Here is an 11,636-nt window from a genome sequence, read left to right as displayed (position 1 = left end):
TTATAGCATTGCTGCTGAAAGAGCAATAGTTGGGCATTTGTGAGTTGAAATTGCTGCATAGTGTGGTAAAATAGTGCAGTTCTTTTGAACAGTTGGCTAATTATGAGTGCAGTATAGTGTTCTCTTTACAGACCTCTGTAAGGTCAAAAACAAACAGGAAACAGAAAAAAATGCAGTCATCCAAAACCTCCGGGTTAAATTATTCTTCTTTCATGTTAGATATAGCAATGGAATTTTAAATTCCATCATTAGTTACATTCTTTAATAAAATCAATCTTACACTGACATTATGATAGAGTTTACTCTAGTAACTAGATATTACCTATTCTTCTTCTATTATTGTTATTGTTATAGTTGCATTTACACATTTAAGTGTTTCAGTGTTGGAATCAAAAAGTCAGATTATGCCTGACTGTGAAATTTTAAAAACATGAACAAAAAGCAGAGTGGCTGAAGTTAAAGTACGATGGTGAAACAACACAGCATTGTGCATTTGGCTGTGAGTTTCTAATTATGTTGTAAAGTAACTTGATAACACAAAGTCGATCAAGTCAATATTTAGTGTGTCTTTCAGTTTCAGTTTGCAGTGAACATGAATATAAACGTACACCGCTCCTCTTCTTGATGGCAAGAAAAAGAGGAAGCAGCAAGTTTGAAAGGAAGCGTAATGAATTGCCATCATTATTGAATGATCGTGAGGACATTGTTGATGCGTCAGGGCAATACAAGAATTGGGTCCTTTAAATAAATATTTATATTGGGAAATACGTGTGATAGTTCAACACTTCTTGTTACAGGTCATTGTAATGTTTATTTTTCATATTTTTCTAAACTTGTAAGTGAAAAAAAGTTACATATTGGTGAAAGACACCTAAAGCATGTGGAAGAACAGAAGAGTATGTTACTGCAACAAGAATGTGCTCTGAGAGTGTCACGAGCTTTCTAGCATTTCTGAGCCCTCGGTCTGTACAAGTCTCCTCACCAGGGGACCCATCTGCCATGATCCAACCACTATACGTACTGTACTGCATGTTTCCTCTGGTCGCCTTTAATCATCGGCACTTCAATGTGAACTCTGCTCAACCTGATAATAATGGTCTTTTACAGCCTTACCGCTGTGTATGTCGTGTAAGTTGTGTTGATGAAAGCGAGCTGTATGTGTAGAAGATTAATTGTGTTACCTCTTGAATGTTATCTAAAAAGGTCATTGTGGTATTGTCGAATACTCGATGGACGTGGTACAGATTTATAGTTTTTAATGAACTGCTTGTGGGATACTGAAGTTGCATTAACCACATCCCACTACTCTGTATAACGTAGGATAAATGCCTGTATCTGGGAAGCAGGTGCCTTTTTAATGCACTGTAGTATTCTTTTGTTGTTTGTTTTTCTTGTTTGTTTTTTTTTGTGCATGTTAATAATTTTGGGAATCCAAAAGAACACTGTATATGGTAACTTGGAAAAAAAAATACACAAGTTGAGAGAACATGTTAGGATCACCAGCTACTAAAAATATGTCACTTTTCTTTTTGCTTTATCGAAGCAAAGCACAATTGGCATTGTTAGATTTTGTTTTTAAATAAATTAATGATAGATTAGTGATGGTGTTGCCTTTTTTATATCTATTATATCTAAAAAGCATTTTGTGATTATTTTTCTGGTGTGTGAAAGGGGTAAAAGGTTATTATAGTTAACTAATGCTTAAATAAAAGTGAGTTAGGAATGGTAACTGCAATGAAAAATTAAATAAGAATAAACTATAGTCATGTTAAAGAGAGAATACACCATATTTCAGTTTCAAAGTTCAACAGGTCAATTATTTAAATACAACCTCAGATGAACAACAGCGTGAATTATTACACTGTGCATGAAACACTAAGTACATCCCATCACTCAGTAGCTTGTAGAACAAACTATTATTACCAGGACAGATTTTAAAAAGCTGAATATATTCAGTACATACGGGAACATAAACCCAAAGATAAACAAGCAGACACAGTTAACTGTAGGTGGTAGGTTATTGTTCATTACTGTACTTCTAACAGCTGCTTCTGACATGACAATTTCTCTCTGCAAAACATTAATATCTTCCAGTTTTCTGTAGTATTTGGAGTGAAAATAACTCCCAGTATGTCCAAAAGAAGTAAAGGCGATCAAATGATGCAAACACATTATTAGCACATTAGAGCTAATTTTGTTTATTTATTTTTAAAGAGATCAAACTGCTAAATACATTAAATTCTCTGGTTGCAGATCTGGTAATGTGGCAACTTTTGATGCATCTGTCTGTTTGTACAGACATCATTATGTGTCAGGCTGAGGAAGGAGGGAGGCTTGCTTTGTTAGGCCCATGGGAGGCTGTGAGGAGGATATATAGTGGATCGAGACCATGCGAAGCCTTAGTGGCAATGAGGACCAAACAGAGGCGACAGGTGTGCGTTCTTCTACCGAACAAGCAGCACCTGGATTGTGCTGTCACGGTGAGTGACCACAGGGCCTTTCTGTAGCATATTTTCTTGTTTGGTATTTTACTGTGACACGTCACATGGGCACACAGAAACCTAAATTACATTCATGTTAAGATTGCATTGATCTGTCAGTAGGGTATATTTATTTTTAAAACAGTGGAAGAGCTAAAACTGTATTTTATTAGAAAAAAACATATTTGCAAGAAAGCCAAAACACTGAAAGCATGGACTCTCAGTATGTTTTATGTTTTCTTTTTTCTTCTTCCTGTGTGTTTATAGGTAAAAGCCAGAGGCCGTGAGGTGTTGAACAGTGTGTTGAAGCATCTTGGTGTCAGTGATCTTCAAGTGTTTGGTCTAGCTGTTATGAAAGGGCAGTTAGTTTCTGCGCGGGAGTTCAGGAGCAAATGTTTTTTATTCATTAACTGTGGAACGCTGAGATTCTGGGAGGCTGCTGATAGTGAGTGAACCTGCTGTAAGATATGATAAATGGAAAGCCATCTCCTATCAGCCGTAAACAACATAACTAAGGGATAACACGTGTTAAATGGACTCATTGTGTTGATTTCATGCAGCGCTGTCAAACATATGGTTTGCAGGACAAATATGGCCAAAACTGAGTTATTTTACTTGAGCGTGCAAGTTATGTCGAATTTTTTCTTCCTATTTTTCCACTCTTTCCTGTGCAGCATGAAGTGTTGTGTCAGGAGCAAACCTACCTCAACTGTTAATTTTGCCGCCCTACCGAGAAGTGTGAAATATGGTCAGTTTCATGGCTGTTCATAGATGCGGTTCTTTGATTAAGACAGTTGCAGTTCTTTTTAATGACAGCAGATTTATTGAATGTGGAAAAACTGAGACATGTTGTTCAAATTGCGCTCACTATCTAAGACACACCAGCTAGTTTGTGATCCCATAAGTGTGAATGTTTTAAAAATGTATTTGTTCTTCTTCAGAGCAAATGCAATGGAAATAAAAGGCCTTTGTACTGCTAGGTTGTTAGTCAATATTTATACTTTTCTGGGCCACATGGTGTGAAACTGAGCTGTATGTAGACCCTAAACTGAGCCTGACATCTCTGATTGAATGTGTGCTTTTTTTTTTTCTCCTTTTTTTAAGATAATGATTACCTGTTTCTTGATTTGGACCAAAAGCTGAGCAAGTACTTTGGGAAACGATGGAACAAAGGATATGTAATGGTTAGTTTTCCATTTCTTTTTTTGGTGTAGTGTTTGCACTGTTGAAACAGAAATCACCAGATCTACAAACAGCTCCATGCTGTAATGGGAACACTCTAAAAGCTGAATTTAGTGATCTCACGTAAAATTTCATGTTTTCCTGGTTTAATTGGCAGTCATGATGATTTGCATATCAATGATCTCAAGTAGATCTTGTGGCTCATTGTTATGCACTGGTGCTGATTTCAGTAGTTGTGCAACTTTGCTGTTTACAAGACTGGGGAAACCTGCAACAGATAAGACTGAAGGCGTTGCTTGTATGAGTACTAAGATGTTTCTCCCAGTGAAAACACTGTATCCAGATAAAGTCCACCAATGGACGACTAACATGTCAAACATGTTAGAAAGATCTGGCTTATTTTAAAAGTTCTTTTATGTCCACGTTTTCTTTTTTTAATGATTTATCATATTGGTCAAATATTAACTAGACTGTGTGATAGCAGAAACGATAAACTGAGTACTCTCTTTATTCATCCCACCTTTCTAGGTCCCGTTTATCTTATTTCTAAGAGTCCAGTATTATGTAGAAAGTGGGCTGCTAATTTTGTAAGTTTGTTTTCCATTACCTTCTTTTTCCAAGATTAATAATTTCCACTATAAGTGTTGTTAAAGTTTATGAAAATGTTTGTGGAAAAGTAGACACCTGACAGACTTCATAACAGGAAAAGAAAACCTCCCTGTTTCTTGCAGGAGCACCACAGTGCAGCAGCTCTACTACACTGAGCTGAGGCAGAAGGTGCTGCGTTCACAGAGCCACCATCAGGAGGCTTTGTTCTTCCAGCTGGCAGCCTCTGCCCTCCAAGCTGACGTTGGCGATCTGGCACAGGGAGAGGAGACTGAGGAAGACGGAGAAGAGAAGAAGCAGGAGAAAAAACACAGATGCTACTTTCTCCCTGAAGATTACTTCCCCTCATGGGTAAAAAAAAAAGAAAGAAAAAGAAGTGTAGTCTAACCTTGACAGAAATACTCTTATATATATATATCTGTGTGTTCATCTTCTCAGCTCATAAAGCGCAGAGGGAGAGAGTACTTACTTCAGCACAGCCCAGTGCTGCATGGTGAGCTGAGGGGGGTGTCCCGCAGGCAAGCCATCCTGCACTTTATAAAGGAAGCCAACGAGCTGCAGGATGGACCTGTCACATTCTACAGGATGAGAGAGGTCAGACAGTGTTACAGTTAAACAAGGGCGAACTCTGTGTGAGGATGTCTGTTTCTTAATTAGTTTAAGAGAGACTAACTAAGAAACTTCTGTCCTGAGATGTTGAATATGGAGCTACCAGGCAGTTAAAAGAAAAAGGAAAAGAGGTCACATATATCAGACACTCCATAAACGCGTACATTTCAGAAAATCTTCAGAAAAATATCTTACAGGGTGTGAAAACTGTTACAGATCTCGTAAAAAGCCCCAGTAATAATCCTTTGCCATGCTCTTGTATTATTTGTCTCCCTTGGTCATTTTAGAGAACTCTTTTTGAGTCATGTTTGTTATGTGAGCCCATGGCTTTAAAAAAACAACAACAAAAAAACTGCTTTATCAACTATTATTTTACACACAGGAGGACAAACAGCCGAGGAGTTTAATCCTCCTCGGTGTGACAGTGAAAGGAGTCCATATTTGCCAGGTGAGTCGTTTTCAATGACAGTCTCACACATAATTTTAAATAAAGTTTATGAACTTATTTTCACATGTACATATAGATTCTTGATCTGAATTTGTGTTTTTAAGGAGGTGGAAGGGAAACAATCTTTGTTGTACGATTTCTCCTGGACAGGTATTGATCGCTTCACCTTTCAGGTTAGGTTCTAAAGACTGGACTATAATCAAAATATACATACAATACAGGTCACATTGACCTGCGTGTAGCTTTAACCGTAACACACGAGATCATCCTCTTTATGTATGGCTCTTACTTTTCAGGGCAACAGGTTTGAAATCACTGCTGTGGGCTCTTTGTGCCTTCCTAAGCTGGTTTATTACACTAAATCAGCTTTCCACTCTAAACACATCCTGAGGCACCTCCGTGACAGTCACCAACTCCACATGAACATCAGAGATGCAGTCAGTTCCATCCAACAGCTGGAAAACATGGGTAGTACGTAAGGCTTTACTTTACCACAACCTATCTAAGACACGACTGAGTCAGTTGTCTTGGTCTGAAACCAATATCATGTAATAATAATAACAATAAGTCTTTTAAGTGATTTTAAAAGATTTGAGATCACAGTCTCTTACACAGTCACACTCCAAAGGTGTTCTCTTTTCTGTCTATCTTTAGCCAAAGAAGCCTACATCTGCGACACAGCGTGCCTAAGAAAGAGTCTCCAGTGCAGCAACCTCACATCTTCAATGTCCGACTGCAGTGATGCTCTGGAAACAGCTACTGCCTGGTTTAAAGAGGAAAAGGAAGAGGACGGAGGCTCTACAACAGGTCTGCTATTGGGAGGAAATGATTGTGTAGATGGTGCAACATTTGCCTCTCAAACAAATTGTGCATTTATGTTTGGAAACTGGTAAAAACACGTTTAATTCTACCCAGCAATGGTTTACAACAGTAGGTCTGCAGACCTAATTAATTAAGGAAGAAAACAGCTGATGTTGCTGAAGTGACCAAGAGGGAAAGTTTAAAAGCTCATTAGGCAAATGAACGCAGAACTACTTTCTTAACTTACCTGTCGTACTTTTGCCTTGAACTCAAAATCAGTTCTTTGTTTATACTGATGCCAGAGTCTGAGCTGTGGTTGGACGAATCAGAGGAGTTGTTTGTTGATGATCCAGCTGAGGTGTCCTGGCTGGCTGAGCTGCTCCGTGGTGTGTCTGTCGACGCTCCTTTGATGTTACCCTCTTTTTGCTGGGCAGGTTAGTCCAAAAACCACTAAGACCATTCTAAAATAACAGTTTAATCATGTGTTAGTTCTGTGTAGCATGTGATATTGTGTCCTCTTTTATCAGCTGTCACCATGGAAATGAAACAGGTGAGCAAACTGCAGGTCTGTCTGTTTGAACATTTCCAGCACGATCCTGCATCAAAGCCAACATCCTTCTCTGTGATCTTCAGGTTCTGTGGAAAAAAACGGATGAAGGGATATCTGTGGACTAATTGAGATTCAGAGGATGCAGGGGTTCATCACCCGTTCTTCATCTCAAGACAAGGAGACACCTGTTGGAGTTTGTTGTTATGGAGCTAAAATGCTGAAAGGATACAGCTGAGCGTTATATTTTGTTTGCTTAGAGGAAACCTCATTATATGTGGTAAAACAGAAGCCATATAGTGACCTGAGTAGTTATAACTTGCTTTAAACTATACAGCCTAAAGTTGCAGTAATTACACTTCAGAAATCGAAAGAGGTATAATAGTGTTTTAATACATATTTACAAACTAAACGTATTAAAATATCAATAACATAATAAATACAACACTTGGGACATTTTTGTCATTCTTTGAACAGTGCTATTACAATCAGTGCTGACTTCTGTTCATTTGCCATTATTAATGTTACCATTAAAAAATTGTTTAAGGTAATATGTCAGATTTTATTCTGTTTTATGATTCATGTGAAATTATGTTGTCAGGCTTCCACAGTGTGGCAGTATTTCCAAACAATCAGAGTCCATGCCATCATGTGAGAGGTCTAAGATGCTGTGTTAAGGGTGCACTCTCCCCTGGAGGTGTGGGTTCAAGGCACACTCCTGTTGTTGCGTTAAACCAAACATATATAAATGAGCTTTTCTGAAAATAAAGTAAAGATCTGTGTACAATATCAGAAGGTTGGTAGCAAAATCGGAGAGCAATGCACTGTGTAGGACACATGGAAGTACAGTGCCGAGGACTAATCTCCTTCAAAAACACAATGATAAAACCCTAATACTAAGCACTCAGAAGATTGCTTCACTGTCAGTGTTGACAGCTCTGCACATTGGCTGCTGTGTGAATCCTGTCTAGGGCTCTCCTTGGCTCTCTGTTCAAAGGGGCTCTCATGCTCTGGGGGGCCTCTGGACATTTGGGGCCCAGGTCTCCTCCATGCCTGCTTCATGTCTTTGGGAGCAGGCTGTGGCTCCCCACACCTACCTGTTAAATAGTTAAATTGAGTAACCTAATGAACACAAGTGTGCTCACACACACAAGTGTACAAACAGGTACCCACAGACACACTATCTTGGTCGGCTGCTGCCTCTAAACATGTATCATTAATACTGTGTGCTGCTCAGTGTTTTTTCTCTCTCTTCTTTTCTATTTTTATCTCCCTCTTCTTCTGTTAACTTTCTCCTCAACTCCACTCCCCTCTTTCTTTCTTCTCCCCTGTTCCCTCCATCTTGTCTGTTCTGAGTCTACTAACTCAAAATAAAAAAAATCCTAATCAAATTCTAATAAAATATGACTATAAAGTGGACCACTATAACAAAAGCCGTAATGGTCCACTTGGCAAATCTGTTGGGCCTTTTGTTTTGCCTTCTGACAATATTTCTGATTGCTACATTGAAAAAAAGAAAAAAAGACAACAAAAATACTATATAAGCATTTTACCATTAAAATATATTTTAATCACTTATTAAAACTAGAGTGTTTTAGTTTGCTTTCATCCAAAGCATCTTACAGTGTTATGCAGAATTTCATTTGATGAGATCACATTGTGTGGCTTCCAAAATCTGTGTGTAAACCCTTTATGGTGTGGGTCCCATGGTGTAATGATTAGCACTCTGGACTTTGAATCGACTGATCTGAGTTCAAATCTCTGTGGGACCTCATGCATGTTATTTGTTAACTTTCCTTTCCTTCTTCACATCACCTGCTACATGTTCAGTGGCAGTTGATTCATTTAGGTGGTGAGAGGATCCACTTGTTATTACCATAAAACGTCCAATGACAGTTGTATTCTAGTCCTGAGCTAGTATTCACTGACAGCAGTTGTATAGAGGTATTTTAGCATGAGTATGAGTATTACATGTCATTCAAACACTTACTGTCATAAAATAAAACTGTTTCCTCTACAATATCTTGAACAAAGGTAACATCTTCACTAGCTGTTGGCTGTTACCTTCTCGACTTAAGCTGTTTTGTGAATTGTTCAGTCTTAGGCATAAGCTCATTCGAATGCTTTTTTTTTTGTTTAGTTAGGATGGCCAAGTGTTCTAAGGCACTGTGTTAAAGTTGGAGTTCAAATCCAACTCCTGACAGTTGGATTTTATCTTCGATAAAGAAAAGTTTTCGTCCAAATCTTCCAGTAAACCCTTTACTTCGTGGGTCCCATGGTGTAATGGCTAGCATTGTGGACTTTGAATCCAGTAATCCGAGTTCAAATCTCAGTGGGGCCCAAATATCCTTGTATCTTGCACAAGGATATTTGGCATGTAGATTAAAGCATCCCATCACCAACCTGGTAGGTGTTGGGGGTTCCACTACGGAACCCCCAACACTAACTGAATCAGATTTCAAGTTCATAGCTTATCAAAGCAATTGCCATTTGGTGGTAACTCGTTTATTGAAGGAAGGTATCACATAACATTTCAGTCTTTCGTTTAATGAGCTAGCAATGTCAGGAATGGGATTTGAACCCACGCCTCCAGGAGAGACTGCGACCTGAACGCAGCGCCTTAGACCGCTCGGCCATCCTGACACATTTGCACTTGTTGATACAGAATCCACATGACAGGCTAGCAGATCAAGACACCTTTACAACTGATCAGATTGGCAGACTATTACACCTCTTCTTTACCAACACATATTCAGCTGAGATTCAAGAAGTCACTTTGATGAGTGGTGAGACTTTTCTTCAACTATCTGATAAATGAACGTGACCAAGTTGCAGTACAGAAAGGAACTGACTTCTACTTCACATCTAAAGCACATTTGTGAGATTTGAGGTTTAGAGCTATGTATTTTTGCAGGCTGAGATCCAGTTGGTGAAGGAACTTGTAATGGATGTCTGTGAAGGTTCTGTCATCCAGGTCATTGTAGTCTAAGGAGCTTGGAAACTTCTTTAAACTTCTTTAAGTTGCTTGAAGACGTTTCACCTCTCATCCGAGAAATTTCTTCAGTTCTAGGGTCAAATGGTGGAGTGTCCCAGATTTAAGGCCTGTGGGAGTGTCTGCCCAAGACGGACTATGGACCCTCTAATGATCCTCTCCCTAATGACACGAGCCAAAGTGTGAAAACGGGTGTAGGTCACAAGCAACCAAGGATTCGGGTGAGCTCATTGTGAAACCTAGCCCCAACCTATCATGTGATTTCCTGAGGTCAAATGGCCCAGGATGTGAGTGGGCGTTAAGGCTTCTGGGAAGGTATCTCAACACTGGACTATAGATGTCAGACAGTTGGTGCCCTATGCCACCACCTCTGTTCAAAGATGGTCATTCACAGTGGACATAGATGTAACGGAGCAGTCTGTATCTGCAGTGAATTGGCTGTGTGGAACAATTGATTTTGCAAAACATTCGGACTCCGGTAGACGCATGAGAGAGAGGTACTTGAGGTCAGTATCTTGCACAAGGATATTTGTCATGTAGATTAAAGGATCCCATCACCAACCTGGTAGGTGACCTGCACTACAGCACCGCCGACACTAACTAAATCAGATTTCAAGTTAATAGCTTATCAAAGCAGTATGCCATTTGGTGGCAACTCCTTTATTGACAGAAGACATCACATAACATGTCATTCTTACGTTTAATGAGCTAGTAATGTCAGGAGTGGGATTTGAACCCACCCCTCCAGGAGAAACTGCGACCTGAACGCAGCGCCTTAGACCGCTCGGCCATCCTGACACATTTGCACTTGTTAATACAGAATCCACATGACAGGCTAGAAGATCAAGACACCTTTACAACTGATCAGATTGGCAGACTATTACACCTCTGCTTTACCAACACATATTCAGCTGAGATTCAAGAAGTCACTTTGATTAGACTTTTCTTCAACTATCTGATAAATGAATGTGACCATTTGGTGGCAACTCCTTTATCGAAGGATGACATCACATAACATGACATTTCAGTCTTACTTTTAATAAGCAAGGGATGTCAGGAGTGGGGATCTGAACCGACGCCTCTGGGAGAGATTGCAACCTGAACGGAGCGCCTTAAACTGCTCGGCCATCCTGCCATCCTGACTTACGCAAATCACTCACTCACCCTCTCCTTTTCTTGCTGTGCTGAATTGTAGCATGAACGAATGCCAGCTGCATTTGAAGGAGTCGACGAATTGGGACAGCCTTTGTTGCCTGGCTGTGATGTAATTGGCTTTCAAATGCTTCAAATGCGGCCTCCGAAGGATGCAGCTGACGTTTTGGGACACAGCTACAGGGGTGAGTTGGCAACCAATGTTAAGGTGCATTACCGCCCCCTGGCTCACAGCTCAGTGGACGTTTAAATATACATAAAAATATATATTTGACACATAAAATTAAAAAAAAAAAAAAAAATGTTCCCTTTAGAAATCTTTTTTTTGCTCTATTTTGCTCCATAAAAATAGTTGTTTTTCTTTTTCAATCACTCATCTTAGCAGTAGGATATACATGAAAAAAGAAATATATTAAGTTTGAGTGAAAATGTACATCCTTTGCTCTCTCTGGGCACCTGACTCAGTGACTCAAATCACTCATAAGACCCGATTCACTTTGGTGAGTGACTCATTGAAACTCGATTCAGTAAAAAGAATTGAATTTACCATCACTACATGTGACGGTACAGAGCAGGGGAAGGCGGGGCTTGTTCCCTCCTAACCAGTAGGGGTGTTAAATATACTCTTTGGGGTTTTATTCTTATATTTATATTATTTACCTTTTATTATTGATCTACTTTACCTCAACTCAATGATTAACAGAGTAACGATGGATCACAATTAACAATAACAATGTTGTAGTGCATTACTGAGTCATGGGGCGATCGTGGCTCAAGAGTTAGGAGTTCGCCTTGTAATTGGAAGGTTGCAGGTTCGAG

General features: G+C 39.3%; 1 protein-coding gene and 2 non-coding genes across 4 annotated transcripts; 1 reads left to right on the top strand and 2 right to left on the bottom strand.

Annotated features, from left to right (window-relative positions):
* The first annotated feature begins 104 nt into the window (after positions 1-104).
* LOC102307076 (FERM domain-containing protein 6) lies at positions 105-8,212 on the top strand. 2 transcript variants are annotated; one of them, XM_042219703.1, is made up of 11 exons: positions 105-3,664; positions 4,191-4,249; positions 4,394-4,619; positions 4,707-4,862; positions 5,260-5,325; positions 5,430-5,498; positions 5,622-5,796; positions 5,980-6,132; positions 6,429-6,560; positions 6,654-6,676; positions 6,760-8,212. In XM_042219703.1, the coding sequence occupies exons 1-11, from the start codon at positions 3,662-3,664 to the stop codon at positions 6,799-6,801; spliced, it is 1,104 nt and encodes a 367-aa protein (XP_042075637.1). In that variant the 5' UTR covers positions 105-3,661; the 3' UTR covers positions 6,802-8,212. The 2 variants fall into 2 exon arrangements, with proteins under 2 accessions (XP_042075637.1, XP_042075636.1); XM_042219702.1 differs by having other exon boundaries at positions 6,654-8,212.
* A 1,021-nt stretch (positions 8,213-9,233) lies between these two features.
* Positions 9,234-9,316, bottom strand: trnal-cag. Its single transcript has one exon. It is a non-coding gene; the product is annotated as a tRNA-Leu (tRNA).
* A 1,064-nt stretch (positions 9,317-10,380) lies between these two features.
* Positions 10,381-10,463, bottom strand: trnal-cag. Its single transcript has one exon. It is a non-coding gene; the product is annotated as a tRNA-Leu (tRNA).
* Between the last annotated feature and the right edge of the window lie 1,173 nt (positions 10,464-11,636).

The sequence above is a fragment of the Haplochromis burtoni genome, unplaced genomic scaffold, assembly GCF_018398535.1.
Source record: "Haplochromis burtoni strain Fernald_Lab_line unplaced genomic scaffold, NCSU_Asbu1 Contig_37, whole genome shotgun sequence".
In the NCBI taxonomy this organism is placed as follows: domain Eukaryota; kingdom Metazoa; phylum Chordata; class Actinopteri; order Cichliformes; family Cichlidae; genus Haplochromis; species Haplochromis burtoni.
The sequence above is the reverse complement of the archived record's forward strand: the minus strand, read 5'-3'. Positions and strand labels throughout refer to the sequence as shown.